The following is a 27061-nucleotide window of genomic DNA, read 5'->3' as shown; positions in this document are numbered from 1 at the left end:
TTGGCGCAAGGCAGTCAGCCTCGAGTCTGTGCACACACTCGTAGTAAAAAAGGCTTCATTCCGCGGGCAACCTGGTCGCCAGTATCCATACGCCGCCAGTCAAGCGCAAGCATGCGACTTCAGGTCACACTGAACGAGACATCTGTTTGCAGCGCGGAAGGATGGACTCGCGTCCGCAGAAGAAAGCGAACTCTCTTCGGTGGTGGGCGAGAGAAGGCGAGTTGCGTGCGCCGCCGCCGTCAAATATAGTCCGCATGCGCCGCCGCCGTCAAATGTAGTCCGCAGGCAGGCGCAGCTGTGGGCGAGCGAACGCGGGTGGTGTCGAGGCGCGGTGGCCGAGGAGGCAGCAGAAGAGCTGAGGCACTTCAGAGCTGCGCCTGAGGCAAGAAAGCACACAGGATCATGAGGAGAAAACGCAGAACCTTAGCATCAAAATTGTGTAGAGGAACCTCGAGAGAGCTCGCGGGAAGGCCGCGCGCCCAGACAAGATAAATATATCTTGAATGATCTTATATTAGTGGCTACATAGTATCCACCGGGTAACCGATGTACCGAAGGCTTCGCCGCGCGCAGCCGTGAGCCCTAAACTAGCAGTCATCCAGATATCGACGACAGGCGATCTGCTTCTGCTGCATTTGCGACTCGCTGGCTCAAGAAGTAGCTTCCTGTGCGTTCACCCCCGCTGTTCGTTGGAGTGGGTTTTACCCGCGCGAAGCTTCACTTTGCAACGCACGAAACACGACACGCAACCGCGAGCTAGTGCGCCTCCCTAGCCCCGGCGCTGCAGGGATGGGTGGCTGCTCAGCCTTGCGAAATCCTGCGAAATGAAGTGCATAGCGTCGAGCGCTAAAAAAGTGTGTGCGCGGAGCCTGCTCCAGCAGCATGTCTTACGAGCTTCTGTTTAAGCAGGCGGCGTCTCCGGTCCCTGTCCCCCTTGACCGCGTTCCACTCGTCGGCCGGGATGGAGCAGATTTTCCATTTTTCCGCCAGCGCGCGTCCTCTTTTCCTCGCCCAGGCCTCGGCGAGTTCCGCCGACACGCGCCGCCGGTCGGTCTGCTTCCAGACTCGCCCTTTCCCAACTTTCTCCGCGTTGTCCCCGTCGCTCTGCCCCGGCCCCACCGACGCGCTGACCGAGTCGCTCGCCGCAGACGCGGCGACAACCGAGGCGAAATGCGCGCGCGCGAGCGGCACCAAAAGCAGCCCGCGCCGCGGCGGAGGCGAAGCGTCTCTGCGCTCAGACGACGCATAGGTGAGAGCGAGGTCCGGCGACGCTTCGCCGCCGAGCGACGCATGCGGCGTCCACGCGCTCGCGACGCCGAGTCTGTTTGCAGATGCACACGGGACATCCGCGAGTGCGATGTGCATCCCCTCACGCATGTCCACAAGCTTGCGCAACACGCTTTCCTCACGTATGTGGCGAACAGGTCTCTCGACTGCGACGTTCGCCTGGCGCCCGACGGCCGCTACCACGCGCTGAGGAAGTCTCGCGAGCGAGGCGGGTGCGGCGCAGAGCCAGGGCGCACTCCCCAGCAGACTGCGACTGCCTGCCGCCGCGACTCGGCAGGCTCTGCTTCGCAAAGGAGACACAGGCGGGCGTGAGCCGCGGGCCGCATGCGCGAAGTGCCCAAGTGCTTTGCTTAGCTGAAACTCAATTCTTAAACCTAGTAAATGTATGCACTCCACCAGAGAGACACCCCGAAGCCATACGTGGATGCATACACAAGCTGCTAAAAAAGGTACGATCATCCAAGATATATTTTTTTATCGCTGGTGTGAGCTAATGTCTCGTTATAATGTACAGATCGCACGGCTCCTGGAGGCACGGGAAGAGCGCCTCTGCGAGGGGGCAGTTCACAGGGCGTGCGGACACTAGTGGTGGCGAGTCCACCACGCGCAGCTTCATTTGTGTTTCGCGCGACTGTCCTTGAGACGCGCCCTCTCCTCAACCGGCATGCCGCTTGTAAAGGCGCGCCGGCGTCGACGGTCGCCGTCTCCGCTTGACACACGTGCCCCTGAGTCAGCCTCATCTGCGAGGCGCGGACCGCTCTCCCAGTGCCTACTCGTGGAGCTCCGCAGCGATCTCCGTCGCCATGCGCTGGCGCTCGTCGTCGAACCCCTCCAGCAGAAAACGAGGCGCGCCCTCATCGCGGCTCTGCGCCACGCGCGGCTCCAGCGCCTGCAAACCTTCGCGAAGCAGACTCTGCGTGTCCGCGCAGCCCGCTCGTGGGCTGAAGGCGCTCGGGAGCTCCGCCTCCAGGGTCTCAGCCAGCTGCAGCGCAGACACAGAGCGAAGCCCAGCGTGGGATGCGCCGCGGGGGACTCTCAGCAGGCCTCGCGGAGATTTCCACGGCAGGACAACACAACATGTAGTGGAACGGTTCGAGACACACGGTTGACACCACGTAATCCCTTAACCCTAAACAAAAAGGCTCCGGATCGAGCGGGACACGCGTCAGTCTACGAGTAAGCGGCCAGTGCCGTGCCTCGGTGCGTCAGGTCGTACACTGCTGCTTGTCTGGTCCTCACGCGGCAGCGGCAGGAAAGTGGAAAAAACGAAAATGCGCGGGCAAAACGCCTTGAACAGAGGGAATGAAAGGCAGATTCAGCGCCCCAAAAGCAGCGACAAGCCCGGGGGAGCGCGGCACAAATTGCGCCTTCAGACACGCTTGCCGATGAGGTCCCTTCGTTCCACGGTATCTCTGCAGTTCTCGCCTCCAGAGTAGTCTACGAGCCACTACAGACGCATGCGCGTGCTTGACGCCACATAACTTCTGTGAAACGGAGAAGGGCGTGTTCGCCAGTTCAATGAATCGCTTCGTAGGGGGGTCGCATCGCCACGCGGGATGCAGCCTCGCGGCTGCTGCGAAGCGGTAAGGAAACGCTCTTCACGTGTCGCGCGTGCAACTTCTCCGCGCGGCCTGAGCGAGGTCAGATCGCATGGTCGCTCTCGGCGGCTGCATCGACCTCGAACCGTGCAGAGTGTCAGAGTGAAGAAGACGCCCATGCAAAGCCGCGACGCTGCCACTGCGAGCTGCTCACATTCTGCAAAAGAAAGGCAGAGCGCGGGTCGCGGAGCGCCGCCGCGCCTTCTGCCCGGGGCGCGCGAGTCGCAGGCCGAAGGAGCGCCTCCAGGCAGGCCAGGAAGTTCTCGTTTACGAGGTGGAAGTCCAGCACGCAGAGGCTCCAGAGGCAGTGGATCCGGGCGTCGAGGCTCAGCAGCGCGAGCGGGTCCTCGAAGGGAGACGTCGACGCGACAGAAGACGCGGCGCGGACGGCGTCCACGAGGCAGCGCATCACCTGCGAAACGCCAGCCATCCACTCCCACACTCGCGTCCAGCAGCAGAAGACCTCGCCTGCTGCCTCTCTAGGGCGTCCAACACATCCAGGTGATTCCGAGGCCGTGCGCGCAACAGATGCAGAGGGGGGCAGACTCCCTTCCATTCGCCTGCTAGCTCTTCTATCTTTGCACGCGGAAGACTGATAAATAATCTTGTCTCAGAGATCATCGATCCGAGTACGGTGCTACTGATCAGACCAGCACCTGAGTAGTCGTTTTCTCTCGCTGTGAAGAAGAATGAGAACAGGAATCCAATTATTATTACGGCGAGAACATAACCGATGTGGAATAATACTGATGTAATTGAATAGTGGAATCCAACACTTTTAGCTGTCTTAAGCAGTCCAATGGGACGGTGGTGCTAGTGCTCTCGTGAAGAGCTTGGGTGTGTGTATCTCGTAGCCGGAATCTCCTTCAGGATTCCACGCTCCGGTCCTGCGGAGGACTCAGCTCGGCTCTCGGGCGACCTTCGCCTACCGCGCTGCTGAAGGCGTCGAAGGCGGAGCGCGTGTCCACGGTGAGAAACAGAACGCGCGTGGCGGCGCGAAGCCACGCCGCAACTGCGTAGGCAGCCTGCTCGGCTTCCTCGCTCGTCGCCGCGGCCGACCCGCGAGCAGCCGAGGCCGCGTTCTTCTCTCCGCCGTCGCGCGCAGCCCTCGCGGAGAGCTGCGTCGGCAGTTGAAGCAGCAGGTGCCGTGCGAAGGCTGCGGGCGCGACTGAGGCACAGGCGAACGAGCAACACGCGAAAAGGCGCGGATGCGGGAAAGTCCATTTTCGAAGTTTTGGTTTTCAAGGGGCACCAACTGCAGACACCCGCGAGCTGGCACTGTGCACGCGAGGCCGCATAACCGTGGGCATGGGTGCTTAAATATATGCAGCATAAATACATACATACAGACACGCATGCATACATACAGATATGCATACATACATATATACATATATACATCTATACATATATACATATATACATATATACATATATACATATATACATATATACATATGTACAAATATACATATATACATATATACATACAAATACACATACTTTCGTACACGCGTACACACATACATGTTCACGGCTATATCTTCCGAGACCCTGTACTGGTTCGCAGAGTGCGTAAAAGACCGCCACAGCCCCCAGAGAGGAGTTCCTGGCTTGGGTCTCTCGCAAAAAACAAGTTAGCCTTACGGTCGTTCGTGGCGTTCAGGTTCTCAAGGAGGTCACAGGCTTCCTCGACGTCTTCAACTGAGAGGAGCAAGTCGTCCAGCGGAGTCTGCGCAACTGGGTCGTCTTCATCTTCTGCGCGGCGGGCGAGAAGTGCCTCCGCGGCTGCGGCGCTTTTCAGTGCGCACGCAGAGAACATCTCGGTGAACTTGGGGACGGCGAAGGGAAGCGCCCTTTGCAGCAGGAAGAGCCTGCAGGTGAGGCGGAGGTTGAACGGGATCGACAGCTCCACCGTCCGGCTCTAGAAGGCACACACGAGGCAGCCGGCGCACAGCCCGAGTTCAGAGGACGGCAGTCGCGTGAAGGCTCCACCGAGTGCATGGCTGAAGTGCGCCAGGTTTCAGTTGCTACCCGATTGACGTTGCATGCCCTGAGTACGTGACACAACGCTATTTAAACACAACAAACACAACAGTGTCACATCCGGCGCGACGGAGGCGTACACCGAGAAAAACGCGGCCCGGGAGACATCGCAAAGTGTCAAACGCAGCGACAGCGACGGATTGAGGTCTAAACACAGAGAGGTGAGGCCGTCGCCTGCGAAAGAGGGCACGGCGCCTGAGAGGACGCGGAGCCGCGCGCGTCTCGCAAGGGAGGGTCGCGCAGCCGACTGACGCGCATACGCGCACACACCAACGGACGGCCGGCGACAGGTAGCGCAAGATGAGTGTTCTGCTTAGCCATCCCACGGCTGTGTGCTGCGTAAACCGCCTACAATGGCTCCGCGGAGCAGAGTCTCCAGCACACTGCGCTCCTCTCGAAGAACAGCCACCAAGCTCCCGTCGCACAGCAAGTCAACCAAGTCGCGCGTCCGAACCGTGGAGAGATTCTGCAGACAGCAGACGAGGCGAGTGGGACGCAACCGGCTGGGCGCGTCTGTTCGTCAGCGGTCGCGAGGCGACGACGCGCTGCAGCGAAAACGGGAGCAGACTAAGCTGCGGACGGAGACGAGTGCAGTGCCTGCCGGCTACCGAGACAGCTGCTTCGCGCAGTGAGCCGAAACGAATTTAAAAATTAAGTTCGCTAAAACGGAAAGGCGTCGGCATGGCCACTTCAGCAAAGCGGAGCCGAGCCGAAAAGCGCCGACGCTGTGCAGAAACTCTAACGCCAAACTCCGACTCGTCTGCAGCAAATGGGAGGTCAGCGATGGGACGGTACTGAGCGCTGAGCGAGCAGAGTCGTCGGAGTGCGGTTTTTGCCACTCTAGCAAAGAGCTCCTCAGCACAGGGCAGCTTCCACTGCAGTATCACTCGACGCGGAGACAGTCAAGCCCTTTACAGGAAGGAGGCGATAGAGCTTCACGCCAAACGTGCGCAGTGCAGGCGGCGAAACGAGAAAGAGAGGAAAAAGGCGTGTCACGTCTTCTCTCCCTTGTGCGGCGGCAGGCCTCAGCGAGCGGCAAGGACTAACTTTGGGTTCAGCGAGCTCTCGAAGCGTCACTGCCAGGATCTCGCGACGTTCTTCTTCTGAGATCCACGGCAGGCTGCTCAGGAGCCCTCCACCTGCGGCCCTCGCATCTTCCCCGTCGCCTTTTCCTACAGCGCTCTGCGTAACGAGGCGGTTCGAAGCGCCGCTCGGCCCCAGAGGAGTCGCCGAAAGCGAGGCGCTCGCCGCCGCTGGAAGACAACATGCTGCCGTCGCGCGCGAAGCCGGCGAAGGAAGCAGCAACGTAAGCATCTGCGCAGGCGGGCACCGGAAAGCGTGACGCGCAGTCTTCCACAGCGAGCCGTTCACGGTTGCGAGTGTGTCAGTCCAGTCACGAGGAGGCAAAAAAAGCAGACCCCAAAGAGCGCACACGCGACAACTGGTTGAGTTGCTCGCAACGGCCTCAGGCTGCCTAAAAGGTCTGCAAAGCTGCTTCGAGAGTCGCCGCACAATGCGCGTCGAGCGAAGGCGTAGCAATTCCACGCTGGGGCATCCTCAGCCTTGACGAAAGACTGGCGACGACCATCGTTGCTTTTGGCGCGAAGCCGCTGACCATGCCGCAGCCACAAAACGCCGTCCAGACTTCGAATTAGGCCTCTGCCCTACCTGTGCGTGCCTATCGAAATTGTCAGCTGCTCAGGGTCTCTTGCCCGTCAATGCTGCAGGCGCAGCGTGTCAGCGCCCTCAGCACCAACAAGCGCCAACGACGCGAACGGGGCTCGCCGGGCGCATTTCACCGCGCCCCCCTCTGAGGCTTACCTCGGGGGGGAGAAGACCGTCCACGTTCCGCTTCAAAATTTGCAGCGCGGCCCGCAGGAGCGCTTTGCGGGCATCCAGCGAAAGCGGCGAGCCGGCGACAGCAGCGTCCCCCTCTTTGGGGTGCATCTCGTTGACGCTCTGCTCACGCAGCAGCCGCAGCACTGGTACGAGGCCCACGAGCGAGTCCTGCATCACCTGGGGATCTGCTGCGATGGCCTGAGGGGCGCAGAGAAGGCACAAGAAACGGCTGCAGGGAAGCGATAGCAGCGTCCGCCACCCCTCCGGAGGAGTCCTGCGGAGCGCCGCGTGGGTGGTCGCTGCGGGCGGTGCGTGGGTCGACTACACGAAAAACGCGGAGGAGGGAGTCGGCGCTACACAAGCACAGGTTTGGGCCAAAAGGCGCCCGCATCGCCGACTTGCCTCCGCGAAGCGAAGTCGACCGCGTGTGGCGCGGCCCCGTACTCATGTTCTCGGAAGAAAAAAGAGCAATTTCGCCCGCGTCTCTTGCCTGCTCCGCATGGAGTCGAACCACCACGACGCGCGGGCGCGGCCCCCCTCAGCGCAAGCAACAGAGCTCCCAAACAGAGCAGCTCCCCTCTAGACGGCGCCAGGGGTCCCCCGGCGTCTTCGCGTCTGCCACAGAACTCGCATGCGACTGCCTGCAAACCTCCCCGCCCCCCTCCCCCAGCGTCCCTGAATCTTACGGTGAGGAGGAAGTCTCGGGTTGCCGCCCGACCCGCGCCTTCAAAGTCCACGACACTGGCGGCCGCTCTGGCGGCCCACGCAGGCGAGGGCAGCGGAACATCTTGAGCGGCATCTCGGGCAAGACGGCTGAGCAGCATCGCGCGGGGCTGTGGCGCGCCTTCTGGGCGGTGGCCTCCAGACACCGACGTCGTCGAGCGCGACTCGTAGAGGAGTTGGCTGACACAGCATGCAGGCAGACGGTCAGCAAGTTCGGACTTGAGGGGTGAGAAACGCGACTTCCAGTCGCACGTGGCGCACGAAGAGCCAGAAAACACTCTCAGGCTGGGAGACACACGAAGCGTGTCGGAACGTTCAACACTGGCGACTGCGCTTGTCCACCGCTGAAAAGAGAGAAACCTTGTGAGCCAAGTTGGCTCCACGTGGGCGAGGGTGTGCACCTCGCAGCCTCGAACTCAACAGCCGACCGGCCGATCGCGCCTACCATAAATCGTCCGCCGAGAGGCTCGAGAGATGCGTCCCGTGGTCCTGCGTCAGAGCTGCGAGAACTGCCTCCACGCCAGCTGGAATACGTGCGCGGCGCAGATACCCGAGGACAGCGGCAGCGCACTCAATGTCTTCCTGGCGGTACGCAGACAGAGACAGCACACAGACCCCAACAGACTGAGCGAAGCCGCAGCGTGCTTGAACGCTGCCAGGCGCACATGTTGACACCCTACACGCGAGAGCGAGACGGCGCGCGGTGCGCCCCCCGGTTTGACACCCGACGCGAGGACGATCCCCAGACGGCGTTTTGTCTGATGCGGGGAACGCGCCGGCGCCCTGTGAGACGGAAACGGGCATCCTCTGGTCCGCTGGTGCGATGGTGTGCCGACCGGCAATCTTGCGTCCCGTACCGCTTCCAAAGGGCCTGCGCCTCCGGGCGTCGCCTCGCCGCGCGGAGAACTCCCTCCTGCGCGCTCGCTCTGGAGAGCCGCTGCCAGCGCATTCTGCTCCAGCCGACAGCCCAGCAGCGACGCGTAGGCTGGCCCGAGTGTCTGCAGGTGTCGCCGATCTCCAATCATGCAAAACGACCACATGGCCGTGACGAGCTCGTTTCGAATCTCGACGTTTTCGTCTCGAAGTTGCCTCAAGGACGCACGGAGAGCCTCCGCCCGCGGGGAGGCGACGGTCATCGGACTGGGCGTGGCCGCCGCATGCGCGCCAGCCTGCTGAAAGGCCAGCAGTGAACGAGACAGGTCGGCTTCGGAGCTTCTGCGGGCTTCTTCGGCTGCGCGTTCTCTGTTAATTTCTTCGAAGAGCCCGCCTTGACTGTTTTGGTGAGTCGCGAACCTTTCAAGAAGAGCCTTGGTGACCGCCTCAAAGAGGAGGCGGACGTGACGATCTTGAGAAGGGACGCTCCTCTCAGGCATGGAGGCCATCTTTTCTGAAGCCCGACAGCGACGGAGACAAACGCAGCGAGCGCACTCACACGGGCCTGACACACTGCCCAGTCTCGAACAGGATCAATTGGACTCAGCGCCCGACGCCTCGGCGCCCAACACACACGACCAACAGGCTCTGTGGCGGGTCGCAGTGGAGCTGCTAGAAGCCGGCGTAAAACTGCCACCAGCGCTCCAGGTTACGACAGCACATTCAGCGAAGAAGGAAGATCCCGCTGGTGCGCGTGTGCTCCTGCCTACGCAGCGGCCTTCCGCCGAAGAATAAAATAAGAAAGCGAACAGCTACGTGGCTCCCCTGCGTTGCACGCATAATCGGAAAAGGCCGACACGGTGTCCGAACTGAGTTGCCGCGTTGGCGCCAGAACAGTGCAGATTCACCGCTGTCTCCGGACTCTTCGCAGAAAAACAGTTCACCATTTCACCAGGCCAGTCGACACTAGAGGGAGCCGCAGCTTGGCTACTCCACGTAAAACGTCACGTGCATCCAAGTCAGATACAATACCGACAGCCGGTTGGTGGAATAAGTCTGTCTCCCGTACTACGTGAGCCGCCAGCGTCTTAGGTGCGGTCTCGAAAACGGTCCGCGGTTTCACGTGGCCGCAACAGCCTGTCTGCAGCCACAGGCTCCTCCTCCTGAGAGCAAATTGCGGTTGCTTTCTTCGCGCAAGCGAAGAGGGCGTTTGTCTCGCAGGCCGTCCCCACTCTCCCCGGTGAGTTCACGGGCGAAACTGCTTGGAAGCGACTAGTGGGGCTGAGGCACAACTCATCGGTTTCCTTTGGCGGACTTACTGAGGAATGCTACTTTCGTGCTGAGGCGCACACCGGGTCTTCTGTCGTGCAGTACCCCGCCCGCTGAGGACAGCGATAAGTCGCCTGCGACCGCATCCGGCGCGTCAGCTTCTTGGCACATCCGCGCAACTTCACAGACCTCCGCGGCCGAGGCCGTTCGTGGCTGGAAGATCTCTACGGCGCGTGACGCCTTTTCCACGCGCCGCCACGTCATGGCAATGGGCGAGAAGCTTTCGACAGGCTCCCTGGGCTCCTGCTGCCAGACGGGGTCCTCCCTCTGGCCTTGCCTTTCCACAGTGCTGACGCTTGAACGCGCTCTCCCGGTGTCGGCAGCTTGCGTCGAATGGAGCGGCTCGCGTTCACTAGCCTGGGTCGCCGAGTCAAGCCGCTTGTCGCGGATTCCTACGCAGTTGCTTTGTGGCGCAGGAGGCCGTGGGTGCTGGGAACAACCTTCCTGGGGGAGCAGCCGGCCTGCATCTCTCTGCGCGACGCCCGGGCTCATGCGGTCTTCGCAAGTTCGCGTATTTTCTCCCTTTCCGTCGCCGTCGCGCAGGTGTCGGGTTACGCCTGGAGACGCTGCGTTTCGATCAAACGGCGGGCGCGCCTGCCATCGGCCGTCAGCCGTCGCAGGCCCCGTCTGCGGGGCGCCAGCGCGGTAGGCGAGTCCTGTCGGTGGCTGGGCGTGTGAAGCGAAGTTTCCTGTCAGATGGCTGGGCCGCGGCCGCCGCTCGTCCCGCGAACCCTGATGGTGTCTCGCGCCGGGGGGTCGCGGCTGCGGAGGGCGGGCATGCGCGCCTCCATATCCGTGGCGGGGGCCGGAAGGAGGCGTTGGGGGAGTTTCATTCAAAGTGTGGGCGTGTCGCTGACTTGAGTCCAGCCAGCTGCCACCGGCACGGGGCGCATCCTGCCGTGCAGCATGTTGAAGAGCTGGTCCGCGGCTGCAGCGCGTGTCGGCGGTTGAGAGGAATCTGACTTGAGAGACGCGAGACAGCGTCGGCGAGTGAAACCAGGCAGCAGCAAGCGCCCGACGCAGTGCGGCAGTGCAAAGCACGTCCGAGGCCCCGCTACGAGAGAAGGCAGACGTGGAAGCAAAAAGAGCCCCTTGTTTCCCGCTCTGCGTCGACCGACGGCGTTCGCGTGCTTCTCGACGAGAGACGCTGGAGTTCCGGCGCCGGGGGAGTGTGCGTCTCATCGCGGCAGGCGTGCGCAAAAGAGGCCTGTCACTGCACGTTTCTTTCCACTGGGATTCTATGGGAATGTCCAATGTGCCTACTTCAGACGCGCGTGCATTTCTGCCGGCGACAGGCGCAAAGACACTGGCGTCCACGCCATGCTTTCGTTCGGCGTGGCGACTGGAGCATTGCACGCAGTGGCGACCAGAAGACTCAGATTGATAAAGCTTCTGGGGCGAGGTTGCGAGACGTCTCCCCGGTCCCACCCGACAGGCAGGGGCCTGCCGCGAAAAGCCACCGGCAGGCGTCGGCGCAGAAGAAAAGGATCCGGAGAAGGCCGGCGGAGAGCGGCAACTGTCATCGAAGTGCACCCATCTCTTGAGACCCAAAGGACGACTGCAGCCCGCAAGGCGGGCAGAGGATGGGAAGAGCTTGGGAGTCTGTGTCTGCAAGAGCTGCCCAACGGACCTCCAATACGATGTCCTCGCCGCGCGGTGCAGGGGACAGCGGCTCAAGTCGGCCCATCGCCAGCCCCCCGCGCAGCTGTGCATTGCTCCTTGGGTGAGCAGTCCAGAAAAAGACGCAATCCAGCCACCAAAACGATCCTCAAGAGCCGTGGCCTCAAGCAAACGGCCGTGATTCGGGCGTGACGAACGCCGAAGAAAAACGGAGCATCGATTTCACCACCGCATTATATTTAGTCTGACAGCCCGTTCACCTGCTACCAGCGCGGACAAGGAAGTGAGGTCCCTTTTGAAAGAGGCGGAAATGTGATGTGTACCAACTTAAACAAGCTCGGTGTTTTTCAGCAACGAAGCAAATGAGTCGTCCGGGAAGCGTCGCGAAACAGCTCGCCGCATTTGGCCTTAATCGTCGCATGCGGTTGGCAAGCAACGCTGCGCTGTTTCAACCAGCCACCCTAGTGACCCTAAAAAACCGACTGTTAAGGAGCTTAATCTCCTAAGTCTGGCAAATACGGAGCCGCAGGTCAGTGATTCCTGTGCCTCTCAGTGAGTCCGCTCTTAGGCCCTCCAGGGTTCCCGCGTTGACTCGATGTTGATACGCATGCGCGAAGTAGATGCTTAGCTTGCGCGAGAGCTGACTGGGACCGGTCGAGACACCCTGCAATGAGACATCTGCTGAAGAGAAGTCTGTGGTTCCAGGAAGCGGCAGTGGAATGTGTACAATGGCTAGAGAGTTTTGTTACTGCAGTTTAGCATTTCGGTGGGAGACCGATGAAGTCTTTCTTCGGTTGTTCCGTAGTGCGCCTCCTGCGCTGGTACACGCGGCCCTACACGCGCCGCTCGGACCTAGAGTCTGGTAGCACCCAGGAGTTTTCATCTTGCAGCGCAGCCAGGCCATCCAAGGTACTCAAGAGAACGAATCAGGGTAAAGCAAGGATGATCTGAAAAAAAACGGTAAAGAAGTTTGTCTGTCTTTGGCGGGCGGACTACGTTAGACTAGATTACCAGAATACCATACGACGCATCCTGAAGGTGCCTTCAGTCTTTTCCATTGACTTCCCCTTAAATCGTCATTTGCATTCGTTCAGAGCGCCGGCAAAACAGCCAAGCTTTCCGAAAATGTATCCAAGGGGCACGAACTGCACGCCACAATACTCAGTCAACAAAGTTGGCATACGTCTTTTTTTGCTGGCGAATAAAGTCGCTGGGCACTCGCAGGAAGCGCGAGTAAGGGCGCCAGTAGAACAGAATGTGTTGCGAAGACACGGTGTCCCTACGGAGACTCATCGTCGTCTTGGCGGAAGGATGCACGATGAGCGATGACCTCCGGCGCCGCCGGAAGGCACCTCCTGCGTCTACGACTCGCTCAAGATGAGCAGATCGCACTGCAGAAGGTCGGCGCCTTGGCCGAGGGTCAGTTAGTATTCCCATATCCCGGTCACCTGACTGTTTTTTCTTCTCGATTTGTTTCCACATTCCTCCCCCTCCCTATCACCCGCGACTTTCATTTGAAGTAACAGACTGTAGTACTACTTTCCCCCCCTGCCTCGCGGGTGCCCCAGACCGTCCTCGCGAGTGCTGCCCCGAGGCGAATAATCTCCAACTTCTCCGAGTCCCAGTTCCTAGCGACAGCACACGTTGGAGTCCACACCTGCAGTGTGGAGGAAACATTTTGGAAACCGCTCAAACGGACAGTCGTGCTGAGTGAGCGCCATCGACGCGCAGTTCAGGAGAGCTAGCCCCGTTTGCTTAGGCGAGACCCGCGTCAACACTACAACGCTCTTCTGGGCCGGAAAACGCGGATGTGTCCCAGTAAAGAAAACACTACTTGTGCATGGAAGTTGCTTAACTTGTAGGCAATGGGTACAGATCGCTTACCTCCGCAAGCGTGTCAACGACGAGTTCGTTCCGTTATATCGCATTCCGCAAGGGACAGACAGCATCTTCCTTACTGGAGACAGCGTACCTCTCTGTAAGCAGCTTCGAGTATCCTGTACTCTGTCTCCATGGCTTCCAACTCGGCTTCGTCGCTTCGCCGGGGGGAGGATGTTTCTTGTGTTGCACTGTTTTCCACGTCTTCCTGCGATCTCCTCCTCCTCCTCAGAAGATCAGCTTCCTAAGAGCAGCCGAGCGTCCCCGGAGGATTGGCAACCAGGACAGAGGCAATGTGTGCCGGAAAGGCCCTTTGTCGGTACTCGTATCCACAATGCGCCAGTCGGCAATGAGGTATTGTGCTTACCTTCTTGATTGTTTCTCTTCTTTTCGTAACGTAGGAGATGACATCCCGCTCTCGAACGAAGAGGGCGCGAATGACACCCACTTCACCGGGTGTCTTCAAACAGGATCACAAGTAGGTCCAGTCAGAAAAGTGCATGTCGCCCTAGGGAGATCCGCATGTCAACATCGAAGTGGAATGGCTTTGCAGTTCCTAGAGTCGGCCTGCTTTTAGCTGCAGGAGCAGTACTATGGCAGACATGTCTTTAGTAAGGCGCCTCCCTCCTTTGTTTCCTCTTCGGTTTTATGTTATGCGTCCGTATCCCCATGCACGGAACGCGCACCAGGGGTCAGGCAGATTTCCAAGACAGCCCATCTGGCTGTTGTTTCGCACCGCCCATCGCCCGCTGTACGATTTCTAGCGGTGAGAGAGCAAAGCAGCGGCGCCTACCTGGACTGACAGACTCTTGGGCAGGGCAACAATGTGCACGACGCCGTTTGCGTCACCGGCGGCCAGGAGCGACATGTCGGGATCCTCTTGGATGGAGGACCGCTGCACACCTCTGCAGGGGTGGAAAGATAAGTACGTGATGGCGACGGTGCCGACGACGAAAACAGAGCTGCAGGCCTGGCACTGCTCAGAAAGGTCCCAGACCTCGAGACTTCCGTCTGTCCTCCCCAGGAACAAGACCGAAGGACGCGTCGGGCTCCATGCACCCGACGCGTAAGAAACGCTTGCTCTGACGCGCGCGCACACACAGCCGCACTGCGTCACGAGAGTCACCTGACACAAGGGTGTTCGCCAGCTCGCGCACAAGGAGGTGTCTCGATAAGCAGAGAGGGCGGACCTTATCGATGCGGACTGGGGTAGGCCGCCGCCTGCCCCCGCGTCTGTGCTGCCGCCTCCAACGGAGTCACTGCTTGTTCATAGGCTTCCCGCTTCACCACCAGTTCCCATTTTTCTACCAAATGTGGGATGAGGAGCCCGGACTCACGTAGGCGAGGAGAAAATGGGGGACGGGCAGTCTTGCATCCAGATGTAAAAGGCAATATCTGTTACCGCCAAAAAGAGATCGTCGAAGAACGGAGAAACGGCAAAGCTTAGCGTGGGCCTGCACGTCCTCGTTCCCTGAAAAGGCGCGACACAGCATGACGAAGTTCAGTAGTTTCGGTTCGAAGGACGCGTCCGATATCAGTTCCGTAGGGGGCCGGCTAATAGAGAGAAAACCGGATTATCACCTTCTCACCGTGAGCAGCAGCTTGACGTAGTCCAGCTTGCGCTCTTCCGCGGGCTGCGCCCAGTCCCCCACAAGAACTTCCCCGTCTTCCTGAGACACAGTCGGAGCGATCGTATCTTCTGTTTTCACAGTCGTCCTCCTTCAACCGGAGATCAGCGTGTAGGAATCCGGTATCTGCTCTACTGGGCCTCGAGCCTCGCAGAGTCCGTGGACAATTGCGCAGCAGCAGTCTTCGCGCCCCATCGCCTCTTCTGCGACTGCGCGTTTCCGCTTTCGTACCGTGGAAGCCCAGAAAGTCGTAGTCAGTTCGGTTGGATTTGCCGTTGGGATAACCAGGTGGCAGCACCCCAGGTCCACTCCTGAGGAAGTCGATGACTCCAGCAGTAGCACGGAATCTGTGGTCGGTGAGGTGACGAAGGCCGCTGCATCATTTGCTCTCCCGCCTCCCTTGCTCACAGACGGGCGTCCAAAGACAGACTCCGAGGAGTGAGAGCTATATCTCTGCACTAGCTCGTGGCGCAGGAGCTCAGGAGGCTACCGCACTGTGGAGCGCGGGTGTGTGTTTTGCATGTTACATCGAGTGACGCGCGGCCTCTCACGCGTACGCAAGTCCTCCACGGGGAGCCAGACAGGATTGTGACAGGGCAGGGCGCAAATCTACGCAACATGTTGCATACCAGACTCTGCCTTCTTGAGCGGGGCCTGCAGGAACGGCCGCCACTGAAAATTTTCAAGATGGCCAGATTGCGCCGCGGAGTTCAGATCCCAGATCATGATATTACCGTCGCCGGACGACGTTATGAGGTACGTGCTCGTGCTGCTGGGGTTGAAGACAGCCCTCAAGTTCTTTTTGAAATCGGTTCCAGGAGGCAGCACTCGAATGTCCGAAACCGTCCTTCGGTGCGAGAAGTCGATAGAAGATATAACGAACGGTTTGGTAGGCTGCACTGGGGGTTGCTGATGCGCTGAGACACACGGGCAGAGAGGAAAGTGCTCGGAGGCCTGTCCCTTCGCTGTCGTCCGCGCTATGAAGAATGTCGAAGATGCAAAGCCTCGGGTACCGGCGCACAAAGCGGTTCCTCGCTACCATTCGCTGCAGGTCGACAGAAGTCCGTTTCTGGCCAGTTCTCTTGGGGCTGACTTCAGACGCGGAATCAGTCAGTTGCTGGCGCATCCACCTGGTAGCGTGCGCGAGCCGGTTTAGCATGCGAGTCGCCGTTCTGTAGTGCAGGACCAGCCATGCATGTGTCGTAAGCCCGAGCCTGCATTTAGGATCCTGGGTCATACTTTCGTCCTGCGGCTCACCTCTGTGACTGCCAACTACATCCTTGTCAACAAGCTCCATTGAGGATTCAGTTTTCCAGAGTGCAAGCTACAAATCCATCCATCAGCACACCATGACCTGGGCGTTCGTCTTGGTCCTGAGTGCAACTATGTGAGTCCAACAAGGACAGTCCGCCTGCCGGACATGAAGCGAAGACCGTAGAGCCGCGGTCTCAGACAGGTGCTGATTCGTACCTGGCCACTAATCAGACCGGCAACAATATACAACTTCGAGTCGACCTCGCAGTAACGGAATATCGTGACGTCCTATGAGATCCAAAGGCACTCACAAGTGAAGGCAGCGCGTCAGTGGTCCTCCCCTAACTACCCATGGTCCGCCGGTATGTGATGGGCAGGGTAAGCAAGCGCCGCGAGTCAAACTCATGCGCCGAGAGTACGTTGCTTTGTCTGTCTGCGAAAAACGTCACGTGCGTTTGTAGCTAATGCTTATATTGTTCATCGGTGCCCGGTAAAGGCCACTGAAGGGTCGCCACTGACCGAAGGGGAGCTGAAGACAGCTCGTGGCATGATGATGTCGTCAAAATGCCAAACGAGGATATGGGCCTGAGACCCTCTGCCAGACCGTTCAACCCTTTCGTCGAAGCTGGAATTCTCCATGCATGCGTACGATATAAGGGAGTCGGATCTGAATCGCAAGACGGCAGAAGACATCTCTCATTGCAGTATGCTGGGGTAAGCCGGTGAGAACGTTCTGCTCCCGCTGTGCTGTTGGGGCAGGACCCGCTGCAGAGGTGTAAGTAACTCGGCGCAGTGCGCATAAGCTGAAAACGTGGCTGAGTCACAGCACTAGATTATCCATCGAGCGCGCCCGGTCTGCTCGTGGAACCATACCGGATAAGAGGTACAGAGCTATGATGGCTAATTTCTGCTACTCACATAGGCACTCGCTGGATGCATGAAACGATTTTTGACTTTGAGTATGCAAGGTGGGTGAAGTTCAGTAGCTCTTTCAGCTCCTCCCCCGTTGCCTGAGAATTGATGAATTCATCTGTGCCAAGGTTTGCAAACGCTTCGCCGAAGATGTTGACGGTTTCGTTCTGCTCCAGAGCTTGCTCGACCCTGTAATCGACCAATTGAATACGCATCGCACTGGGCGCGTGCTGGCGCGTTTGTCCCCATTCCCCGCCGATCTCAAAAGAGGACCAAAGCCAGCCATGAATGCACGACACCCGGTGACAGGAGTCTTGATCCCGCTAGCACTGCGCAGGTGGCGGAATGTGTGAGCTGCGTTGTTGGTTCCAAACGACAACTGCGCAAGCGACGTCGTGACACTGCAGCGCTGGTGGAGGCCCAGCTCCTCGTTCGTTGGTCGACTCCGACGGGGTCGGGGGCCACTGCAGAGGACGATTTTCCACTGTGGTACGCGGCAGCGGGTTGCCGCCACGTTGGCTGGAGTCCCCGAGGGGCCTTAGAAGATGGTCTTCCGATTCAATCAAGGGCAAGCTCGTAGTTCGTAGTGCCGGCTTCATCATGACACTGCGATATAACCTGGCAGTGCTTACAAGCCTGCTATACGTGAGAAAAAGTTAGCGAAAGCCTTGTTTTCCTGATCATCCATCTTCCTCTTCGTCTGTACCCGGAGCAAAAAAAAAACATATCAGAACGTGTTGACAGCATTGTAAGTCCAGCTTGCGGTGTTGGTCACACTCGTGCGAACTGCTGCTTACTGCCTCGCTTGCCAATCCTCGTGGTTCTTTGAGAGGTACTGTAGCTGTCTCCAGAACAGCGCGCATGGTATACACAGGGTGTATGTCGCGCACCTTTCGTCCCTTCGCTTCATTCACGAAGCGTTGCTAAGACATCACGTAGAGTATGCGTAAAACACTTCCCACTTCCTTGTGACCAACTTAATCTTACCCAGAAGTCGTCGCTTGTATATTGAGTAGAGGCGTCGGTCGGAATGCATAGATACGTTTGCGTATCGGCGTCAGTGGTTTTTGAAATGGCCTGGATCCCTAAGTCCAGTTCCTTCCGGAGATCCACCAAGTGGCTGTTCTGCAGCGCAAAGCATTCCGTAGTGCAGCCGCCTGTTTCTTCTGCGTTGAAACGCGAAAACATGTAGACCTTCGCGTTTTCTTCTTCAATGCCAAACCAAATCTCCTGCAATATGTCCGATGCCCTTTCCACGTTCATGCAAGCCGCCCTTTTTAACCGGCCTTCAGTTCTTCGAGCAGAGACTTTCAGTCCTCTTCGCTGCTTACTAGCTGGGTCGCCGCGTGCTACACTTTCTGGCCAGTCATGCGTGTCTCGAAGCCGCTTCTCACGGCTAGGTTGCACCCACCGCCTCCCCAGTCTTTCATCCGCATGCCAAGCTACTTCTTCAGCATCAAGGTAGTTGCAACGTGGCACACCTTTTGAGGGCGGCTTGAGTGAATTTTGTCGGAGATTGCTTGAAATTCGCACGGTTCCTTGAAGAGCTTATATTTTTTTGAAATGACCCGAGTTATCAATGAGCGTCGTGATTGTAGTGACATACGCTGGATCTCCTCATTTGTGATGTCACTCGTCGACGAGATCCACTCATTCGGAGATATGCAACCAGCAAATCGGACACGGCTCTCTCGTTGCTCGCCTTCCTTCTTTCTGCGGGCATCGTCGCCCCTCTCATGTACACAAGCCCTTATTGCTTCTTCACGGCAACTCTCAATTTTCTGGGACAGAAACGCAAAATGCCAACTAGCAGCGGAGCGCGAACTGTGACCTGCTTTGCATTCGTATTCACGCTCTCCATGGCTTAGCAATTGTTCAGTAAGCGGAATTTCCCTCCCTCACGTGCAGCGGTCAACGCATCCCCGATTTATGCTACGCAGCAGTCGTTCGAGCATTCTATGAGCACTACGCTTACTTTCATCATAGTGTTGTAAGCGATTTCAGTGAAAATCCAGGCAAAGGAGTTGCCATACAGTTTCTGGGGATCGTGCACGACAAGGAGGGTCTCCAGAGGGCAAGCCTGCGTACTCACACCAATTGTAACAAGCATAAATACTACCTAGGGGATGAAACTCTGCAGGCTCACCCTTAGAACGGCGTCTCTGCGATACAGAGGGTCGACGCCCGTTCCTGATTCGGGGCGCAAAATGACAATGATTACAGGGAAGTTACTTCGCGCTCCCTAGTCGCTTGCACCCTTTCTGCGGCACCCTTTAGAACTTTGTTCTCCAGCTAGGTAAGGGTTAGAGTAAATATACACGCATATTCTTGTGGTCGAGCCCGGATTGCCCATTTCACATCAGGGAGGTGTTGCTGGCCCTGACACACTCGCAGGACAGACTTGTGCTCAGCCCAGTCCGAGTCTTTTCCAAGTCTCTGTATCTGCTGGAGCACATCGCTCTTCGAGAACGCCTTGTATGGCACCGGCGTCGCGTTCCCATATTCGTCCTCAAGCACTAGTCCCATGGACCGCATATTTTCTGCTTTCACAGGGAAGCCACTGATCCCGTCCTGCTCCGGAGACAGAACTGGCGGCATCCTGCAAGGAAAAGAGCCTCGCCGTGAGCAGTTTTTCTCTCAATGCCAGGCCTCACAGAAAGCTGAGGAGGACGTCTTGCAACGCGACCATGCGCTACAACCTCCAGTCTTAGACCATGTCCGTATCTATAGCATATTAAGCAGGCCGTAGACACTAAACGTCATCCGGGAAGCGAAACTGATGATAGTCCCCAACCATATGTTTGGGCCACTGTAAGCCTACACTTAGCCAGACACACTCACAGCCGCAGGCGATGTTGGGCCTTTTCTATGCTGGGTGGCGGCGCACCGGTGCTGATTCACTCAGACATTTCCGGTGGTTCCACGCCGTCGGCAACGAATACCCCTAATTTCCTTTTGCGCGAAAATGATGCTGCGGATAGTAGTGTGCTCTACGTAGATACAAGACTGGACAGGCCCTTCACCGCGAGAAAAATACTGCACTGTTTTCGGAAGCTGGGCGGCCATCGCTTCGGTGAATTACATATACCTTCGTAGAATGTATATCTCCGGGATGCCAGCACTGTCATTATCCATCGCGCCTCCGGCCCGGCGTATGCTCGCGTCGCTTCCTATGTCAGTTGCCGGGATGCATTCGTCTTGGACTACTTGGCCCGTGGTTTCATCGATGTCTTCCCTCGTCAGCTCCCATGGCACACTCCGCGTCGTATGTTTTTCACTGCCGTTCCGATCCCCCGGGTACGAGCCATTTTCCGAATCACTCCGCAAATTCTGAGCCTGCTGGTGATCATGAACCGCCACCACATTTTCGTGTGGAACTGTCAAATAAGGCTGAGGCGTCTGTTCCGTTACCACTGCCTCTTGCGGTGAAATGGCCCTCATGAGGTATATCTGAGTTTATCCCAGGCTCGTCAAGAGACAGACCGGACGTTGGTTCTGCTGACACAGCCCCTTAATAGGAAAAACACGGGTTCCTTTCAAGGTTACACCGCTCTCGGTCCTGTCAGTAGGATACAGGCACAGCAACACAATCATTCATATTCCAGTACGCCCCTGTGTTTTGCACCTCCGGGCTCACATTGGTTCCTCGGCAACTTGCTGATTCTTAGTCTTGAGCTATGTGTAGAGACCAGTAACGGTATTTCAGGGTGGAATTGACAATGTCAGCCGTTTCACGAAGTCAGGGGTGGATCACTCGCTTCGAGTCATTATCCTTCTCTACATCAATAGACGTTAGACACCGTCGATAACGCACGATGGGAAGGATTTCGTCGCCTATATCAAAAATGCTTCCATCTTTGTGATTGAAGGGAGAGCCACACTGGTGGAATCCGTGAACGAATACGCAAGGGAGCCACTACCGGGCTAAAACTGAAGAGACTTTAGACACTCACCGACGCAAGAATGTGCACCAGTCGAAACGTCGTGAGAGCGTGCAGCAAACAGGAGGATCAGCAGCAGAAGTCCTTCCAAGTCTTCTCGTTCAGCGCAAGCAACATGGCCAAAAGTGTTGTTTATCTGACGGCACGTGTGAAAAATTACAATTTTGGATAGGACTGACATCACCGCGGCCGCGACAACTACTACTATTGAAAATTTCGAGCGAACATCGAAAGCCGTTGCATGCCGCGTGTGGCAGCTGGTGTGTGCGAAAATCTGCATGCATTTCCGTTACTGCGCACCACCGTTATGTCAACTTGGCTGTCGTACAGTAAAGATATTGTCCCTCTTCTTTGTTGCACCAACTCCAGCAAGCAATGGCTTGAAGACGTTAATGGTTCACTACAATGCTTCGGCATGCTTAAGGCATTCCACCCGCCGTACTACCAGATGCGCGTCCGTCGGCCGTGGCGATGTTGGAACACGCCGTGCTTTGCCGGATTCCCCCCAAGACACTTAAGTCCACCATCCGACAACCTATTGCCCCAATGCCTCTTCTGAAGGACAGCATATCTAGCGTCACACGCAAGCATCAGTTCTCTACGATGTCGCTGTCGTCTAGCGACCCTGCATCACACCAGAGCCGTACAGCGTCCCAGAGTGAGACAAGGTCGCTCTGATATCTCACTACTGCCACACACATCTGTGTAGAAGAGGATCGTGGCACGTCTATGGTGAAGCAACCCTCTATGCCAGGCGGAGAACAACTGGACTGTACTGTACGAACGACTCAGAATCTACTTACCGCCCAACTAACTGCTTGGGGCACCAACTTCGACTCTGCATGTGCAATTCCTCTTACACAGAAAGTCATCCAAATCAGCATGGGGATAGGGAACGATTCCTTTTTCATAGAGCCCGTCGCCACGGTCTCTCTAGGAAGGCAGGTCAATGCGGGTGGCCCCGGCTCTCCGCGACGCGCCGCGAGGCACGCCGATGACCAATCCCTGGCTCTACGTACTGGCTGCTATAACTTCTGGGGGGCCAGGTCGTAGAAAGACTGACGGCTCCTAGGGCTTGCACCACTACTCATCAGCCTCGACACAACCCTCTGATGCGCACGCACACCTCCAAAGTCATTGCATCCCCATCGGGCTCTGTGGTAGATTATTATCCGACGCGACGAGCATCGATAAGGTGTCCTCTTCGCTTCAGCTGTGACTCCTTCCGCGAGGAACGACATCCGCGAGCAGCTTCGTTACTTTTCTTCCTCGAATACTATGTGTACTCCTTTTTCAGGTCGAATGAATTTCCATTCTGGCTGTGAACTGATAAAGGGTCTGGCAGTTGTCGATCGATCGCCCCGGGGCGTAAGCGAAAATGCAGCCCACGGGCAGGATTAGACGTGTCTAATCGGGAGAAATTCTATATATTTCAGCTAGGGTGAATCAGTTCCGAATTTTGCAACTGACTAGACTCGCGTCTACTACTAGCCTAGCAGGTACTGGGATTATGGCTGCGTCCTTAGCAAACACATACTCAGACCTGCTTTAGGACAAAGTAGAGCCTGGCACAGAAGAGAGGAGGCTAGCTGCACACACGATCACGACCGTTTGCAGGTTACGCGTTTTTCCAAGAAGGCGCAAAACAATTAAGGACCAGCACATGTTGAAGCACGGTGACGTCCCTGTGTTGTATGCAGTAAGTAGCCTGTATGACATGAAACTTACCGTTGCGATGACCGGCTGTGCTACGGCCGTGTATGTGTCAATCAAGCTGAATGTTACCCGGTCGCTGCCCTCTGCTTTGATGACTATTCATGTTTCGCTGTGCCCGGACTGCGCCGGTACCCGAGGAAGGGTCCTCTGCTAGGCACCATGCTTGACGCTTGTGTTAAACCGGATAAAGCCATCTTCACATTCATTGGATTGCTATTATTTAAATTAAAACAATTCGCATAAGACAGTCTGACAACTCTGAAAGGACCAATGAGTTTAGGCGGTGTGTCGCGGTGCCGAAGGCCAAGCTCGCCAAAATAGTATGCCGCACCCACCGCATTTTGTCTGTCGAGTATATTGATAGCCAACGTTGGTCCTATGCAGTGCAATCGTTGCCCGCGTTTTAAGCCGACCACCCAGAACGACGGTAAAAGCATCTTTGCGTAGCGTTCAAACTAGAGCTACTTTATTGAGTCGATGAAAGAGAAACCCTGCCTTCCTCGCCGACAGTTCCGCCGCGGCACCATGCTTGCCCAAAATGGGAGTGTGCTTCACAATCGGCAAAGCTCTCAGAATTATGGCGAGGAACAACTTTCGCTAAGCCAACATCGGGCTGATATTGATACTGCCTCTTACGTTGGTCGCAGCGTGTGATGCGGGCACTATTAAAATAGGGCCCATCCCTCTCTCGAGCATGTCGCCGAGACTGGCAGTCATCAGCCAAAAAACATACATGATGCATCTCTGGCTGTGAAAAAAAAAGGCCGCAGACGCTGGGCGAGGCACACTGCCTTCGACTATTAACTGAAGCCAGCAATGTTCACCAGCATCGGCTCCTATTTTGGACGCCCGTGACAGTAAACCCCCTGGCGGTGCGTCACATCGCTATAGTCGACGTCGTCGTCATGCGGTGGGTTTCGCAAGAAGCCAGTGCACCTGACGACAGCCAGCTTACAAAAGAATAGCTTATGCTGCTCTTAATCACAGTGGGAGTGTTTTATTCTGCATTTGCACCATGAGGACCCGCAATACCGACTGATCCTTCTTGCACCAGATACCTGGCTCGTTCCGTGTTAACAGCGGTTGCCCTTCTCGGAGGCTTTCCACCACACCACAAGGCGAGGCGTTCAAACCCGTGCGGATATGTATAAACCACTCGGCCGCGATAGAAATACCTTATTACTGGAAGTCCTCCACAATCATCATCACGCTGTTGATGAGCAGCACAGAGGATTGCTTGTTATATCCGTGGTCCGTCAACAATACAAGTCACATAATCTCTGAGACTCTATTGATCACCGGACCACCACCGGCTGTTCGCCTTTGGTGCTATGGCAAGTACACTAATTTGTCCAGAAACACTACTCCTCTCAGCCAGAGCTCCCCCGTCGGTACCTGTCGTCGGCTGCTCCAAAAGAGAGGAGAATGCTCAGTCGACTACCACGAGTTCGTCGACGTCCCTGCCGAGCAACATGGGATCCGCCGCTCCCGGAACTGACATGACAGGCTTGACCTGCCCCCGCCGGAGCAACCAGCACAATCCATGAACATCCTCTTGACATGCCCTATCAGCCTCACCGTTCACGTATTTCACTTTGCATTTGTGGATGCTCTCAGAGAGGAAGCTTTCACCAGCTGTTGTGTAAGAATGGGTGGTGGCGGCAAGCCACCTGCCGCCTCTCTTCTGCTGCTTCAGTCTCCCATGTTCTCCGCACAGCGCCTGCCGCCTGACAGGTCTCCCCCATTGTTTCTATGGCACTGAGGCTGTGGATACGCTGCGCCGCACGTAGCGCCGCGGCCCGCACGCTCTGTACGACTCCGGGACTATGATGAAAGTAGCCCTCTTTCAAGCAGTAGTTAGAGCGCCATACGAGGGGCGCTCAGCGCAGCATACTCGAGTTGCTACGAATCTAGCAAAAGAGTTTGCGCAAGCCACGTCAGGTGGGGTGCTCGGGGACTCTCTTGGGGCTTGGTGATTCAGTTGTGGGAAACCGGTACGCCACAATCCCGCCTGGTGATGCGCAGCGCCTCAGAGATTTAGGGAGCGCAGTGAGCTGCCGGCGGACAAACGCCGTCATCATACACGGCAAACTCTCGATCCGCGTCCTGTCACGCACCCGTAGCCGCCGCAACTCGGGCCCGAGGTCTGGCGCTAGAGTTGGCGCTTTTTCTTTTTTTTATTCGTCAGCATCCGGCCCTCAGTGGACCGCAATGGAGCTGGCCTTATCCTGCTTCCCGGTTCCTCAAGCCTACAAGAGGTTGGTGTCAGGGATGTGACGGCCAAGAGCATCAGCAGACGGCTGATTCGGGTCAAGGGGGGAGGATTTCAGCGGTGGGACGCAGCTATAATGAAAGACTGCAGGAAATGCAAATGATGGGGAGCATTTGTCCCTGCTGCATGGCTGAGGCACGCGTTGAAAGCTCCTGCAGTCAAGTATCAATCGAAATCGCGAGGCACTGCCGCGTCCCAGAAGTCGTCCGTCGCTCGACCCCTCCATCAACCTGCAGACCGGTGGGTGTTGCTCTGTGCATCTGCGGGTCCTTGAGAACCCGTGAATTCCCGGCTGCGCGTGTGTGGTAGTTGGAGGAGCGCGCGGTAGATCCACTGCGGTAGTCAGTGTCACTTCCCCTGCATGGCAAAAAAAAGATTTCTGTGGGGAAAAACGCGCCACCATTTCTGACGCTTGACGTAGTCCTGAACAGGCTCTGTCGCATACCACCTCTCCAACTCTCCTATGAACTGTCGAGTGCGACGTGGATGCCCATGCACTACGGTCGGCGTCTTTTCGTCATCGATTTGAGTGGAAACGCGCACCCCCGTCATGTGACAGAAGAACCACGACGTGGTGCCACTCGCATCAACCCATGGCGGCAAGCGGCCGAACATCGTGTGCCATGCCTCCCCCTCGTCATCCTCACGTGCTGCCACCGGAACTCTCAAGCCGCCGGGTGTTGCAATTCATGTGCCACTGACAGTCACGTCCCAGGCCGGGCTCTATATTTCGCTATGCGGCAAAAACCGGACAACCCCGTAAGGACTGCTCAAACAACATAGGTACCAAATTCAAAACACAGCTGGAGTCAACAGTACAGAGCGTCACAGAACAAGCAAAGGTATTGTATCCTAATATCCCCCTCTGCTTCTACCACCTTAACTAGGAGTTCAAAAATAGAAAATCTTCAAGACGCCTATTGGTCACAAGAAGCATTGCATGTTGGATCCATGGAGTGCCGGGATTTGCACCACACACCTCGAGTACAACACCTGACGGAACAATTGGCGCTCTTCGCTGTCGCCACGCTGAGCTGCAGGCTACGACATTACCTCGCGGTCGCGTTGTCAAGCTCCGGGCATAGAGGGTGTGCCGATGTAAAACACTGTGTATGTAATGTATGTATTCTTTTGTCACACGGGGGGTGGGCCGTGCAAAGTCCACCTCTAACCCAACGCCCCACGCCGTACCAGCTGCAAGTATTTTACAGTTAGCACCGTGCCTTGGAACGTCTCATCAAAGTCGGGTAGTGGAACGAGCTTGTTGTGCTATGCATCCCTTTTTCTTTTAGTCTCTACATATCGTTGGCAGACGGGGATACCACGCACAATTCGTCGAGCTGCCGCGTCGCGCAAACCAATCCGGCACCACGCGTTTCAAACTCTGGACGATCACTATCTACGGGGTAACGCTCTGCTCTGGGCCTTCTTAGGTCCAATGGCTTCGATGATGCGAGGCTGCTTCGTGGCGTCAGTCTCTTACACCAATGAGTCGTGGCGTAGCTGCCGCGTTCATTCCTATAGAGCCCCGGTTTTCGCTTCGGTGTTCAAGAATCGTTTCGGTGTTCCTTGATGCACTGTCGGCTAGTCGGGCAACGCCTAGGGAACCCACCGCGCCGCCGACTAGTGTCGACATTATACATCGGACATATAGAGAGCTGAAGGCGAAATCAAGATGAGAGAAAGCGTTTTTCGCAAGCAGTGTTTCTCCGATGACGCTGACGTTATCACGCGTACGCCCGAGCCTTGCTGTCACATTCTACGCCCACGGTGGACTGACCGCTACCTGCCCTCTGTCGACTCGCTGACCAGTTGTCCTACGCATAGGTTTCAGTATGCGGAACGTTTTACTTAGATCGGCGTTGTGCAAAAGTGCCGAGGTGGCTTTTGTTGCATTGCTGGGCGCGTTACGTTGTACAGCCGGCGTCTGAAGTATCGAGCACGCTGGACAGAGACCTATGAAGTAACGTAGCAAGCAGCGGAAGCTGCCCACAAACTGCACGGGGGTGTCTGCCCTCAAAGCCAACCTCGCAAATGCGCTTCTAGCGGGATGCGGCTGTAGCGCTATGACGTTTTTTCTGGCTCGGAAATGAGTATTTTTCAAGACCCGAGCAGTGGGACACTATGTCGATTGGAAAAGCGAGA

The 27061-nt window shown here is 57.1% G+C and overlaps 2 protein-coding genes across 2 annotated transcripts; both read right to left on the bottom strand.

The window, feature by feature from the left end:
- Positions 1-769: 769 nt before the first annotated feature.
- Positions 770-11408, bottom strand: BESB_055240 (uncharacterized protein; the record flags this gene model as incomplete). Its single annotated transcript, XM_029363959.1, has 13 exons — positions 770-817; positions 892-1567; positions 2061-2269; positions 3040-3297; positions 3815-4053; positions 4533-4809; positions 5284-5397; positions 5979-6245; positions 6753-6968; positions 7457-7673; positions 7939-8075; positions 8351-8880; positions 9686-11408. The coding sequence occupies 13 exons, from the start codon at positions 11406-11408 to the stop codon at positions 770-772; spliced, it is 4911 nt and encodes a 1636-aa protein (XP_029219882.1).
- Positions 11409-12850: 1442 nt separating this feature from the next.
- Positions 12851-20428, bottom strand: BESB_055230 (WD domain, G-beta repeat-containing protein; the record flags this gene model as incomplete). The annotated part of the gene is made up of 17 exons (XM_029363958.1): positions 12851-12943; positions 13561-13653; positions 13987-14275; positions 14531-14664; positions 14783-14863; positions 15053-15132; positions 15451-15738; positions 16079-16145; positions 16292-16363; positions 16595-16742; positions 16994-17176; positions 17620-17687; positions 17975-18112; positions 18469-18768; positions 18963-19067; positions 19376-19586; positions 20076-20428. The coding sequence occupies 17 exons, from the start codon at positions 20426-20428 to the stop codon at positions 12851-12853; spliced, it is 2703 nt and encodes a 900-aa protein (XP_029219881.1).
- Between the last annotated feature and the right edge of the window lie 6633 nt (positions 20429-27061).

This window comes from Besnoitia besnoiti, chromosome IV (genome assembly GCF_002563875.1).
Source record: "Besnoitia besnoiti strain Bb-Ger1 chromosome IV, whole genome shotgun sequence".
Lineage (NCBI taxonomy): Eukaryota > Apicomplexa > Conoidasida > Eucoccidiorida > Sarcocystidae > Besnoitia > Besnoitia besnoiti.
The sequence above is the reverse complement of the archived record's forward strand: the minus strand, read 5'-3'. Positions and strand labels throughout refer to the sequence as shown.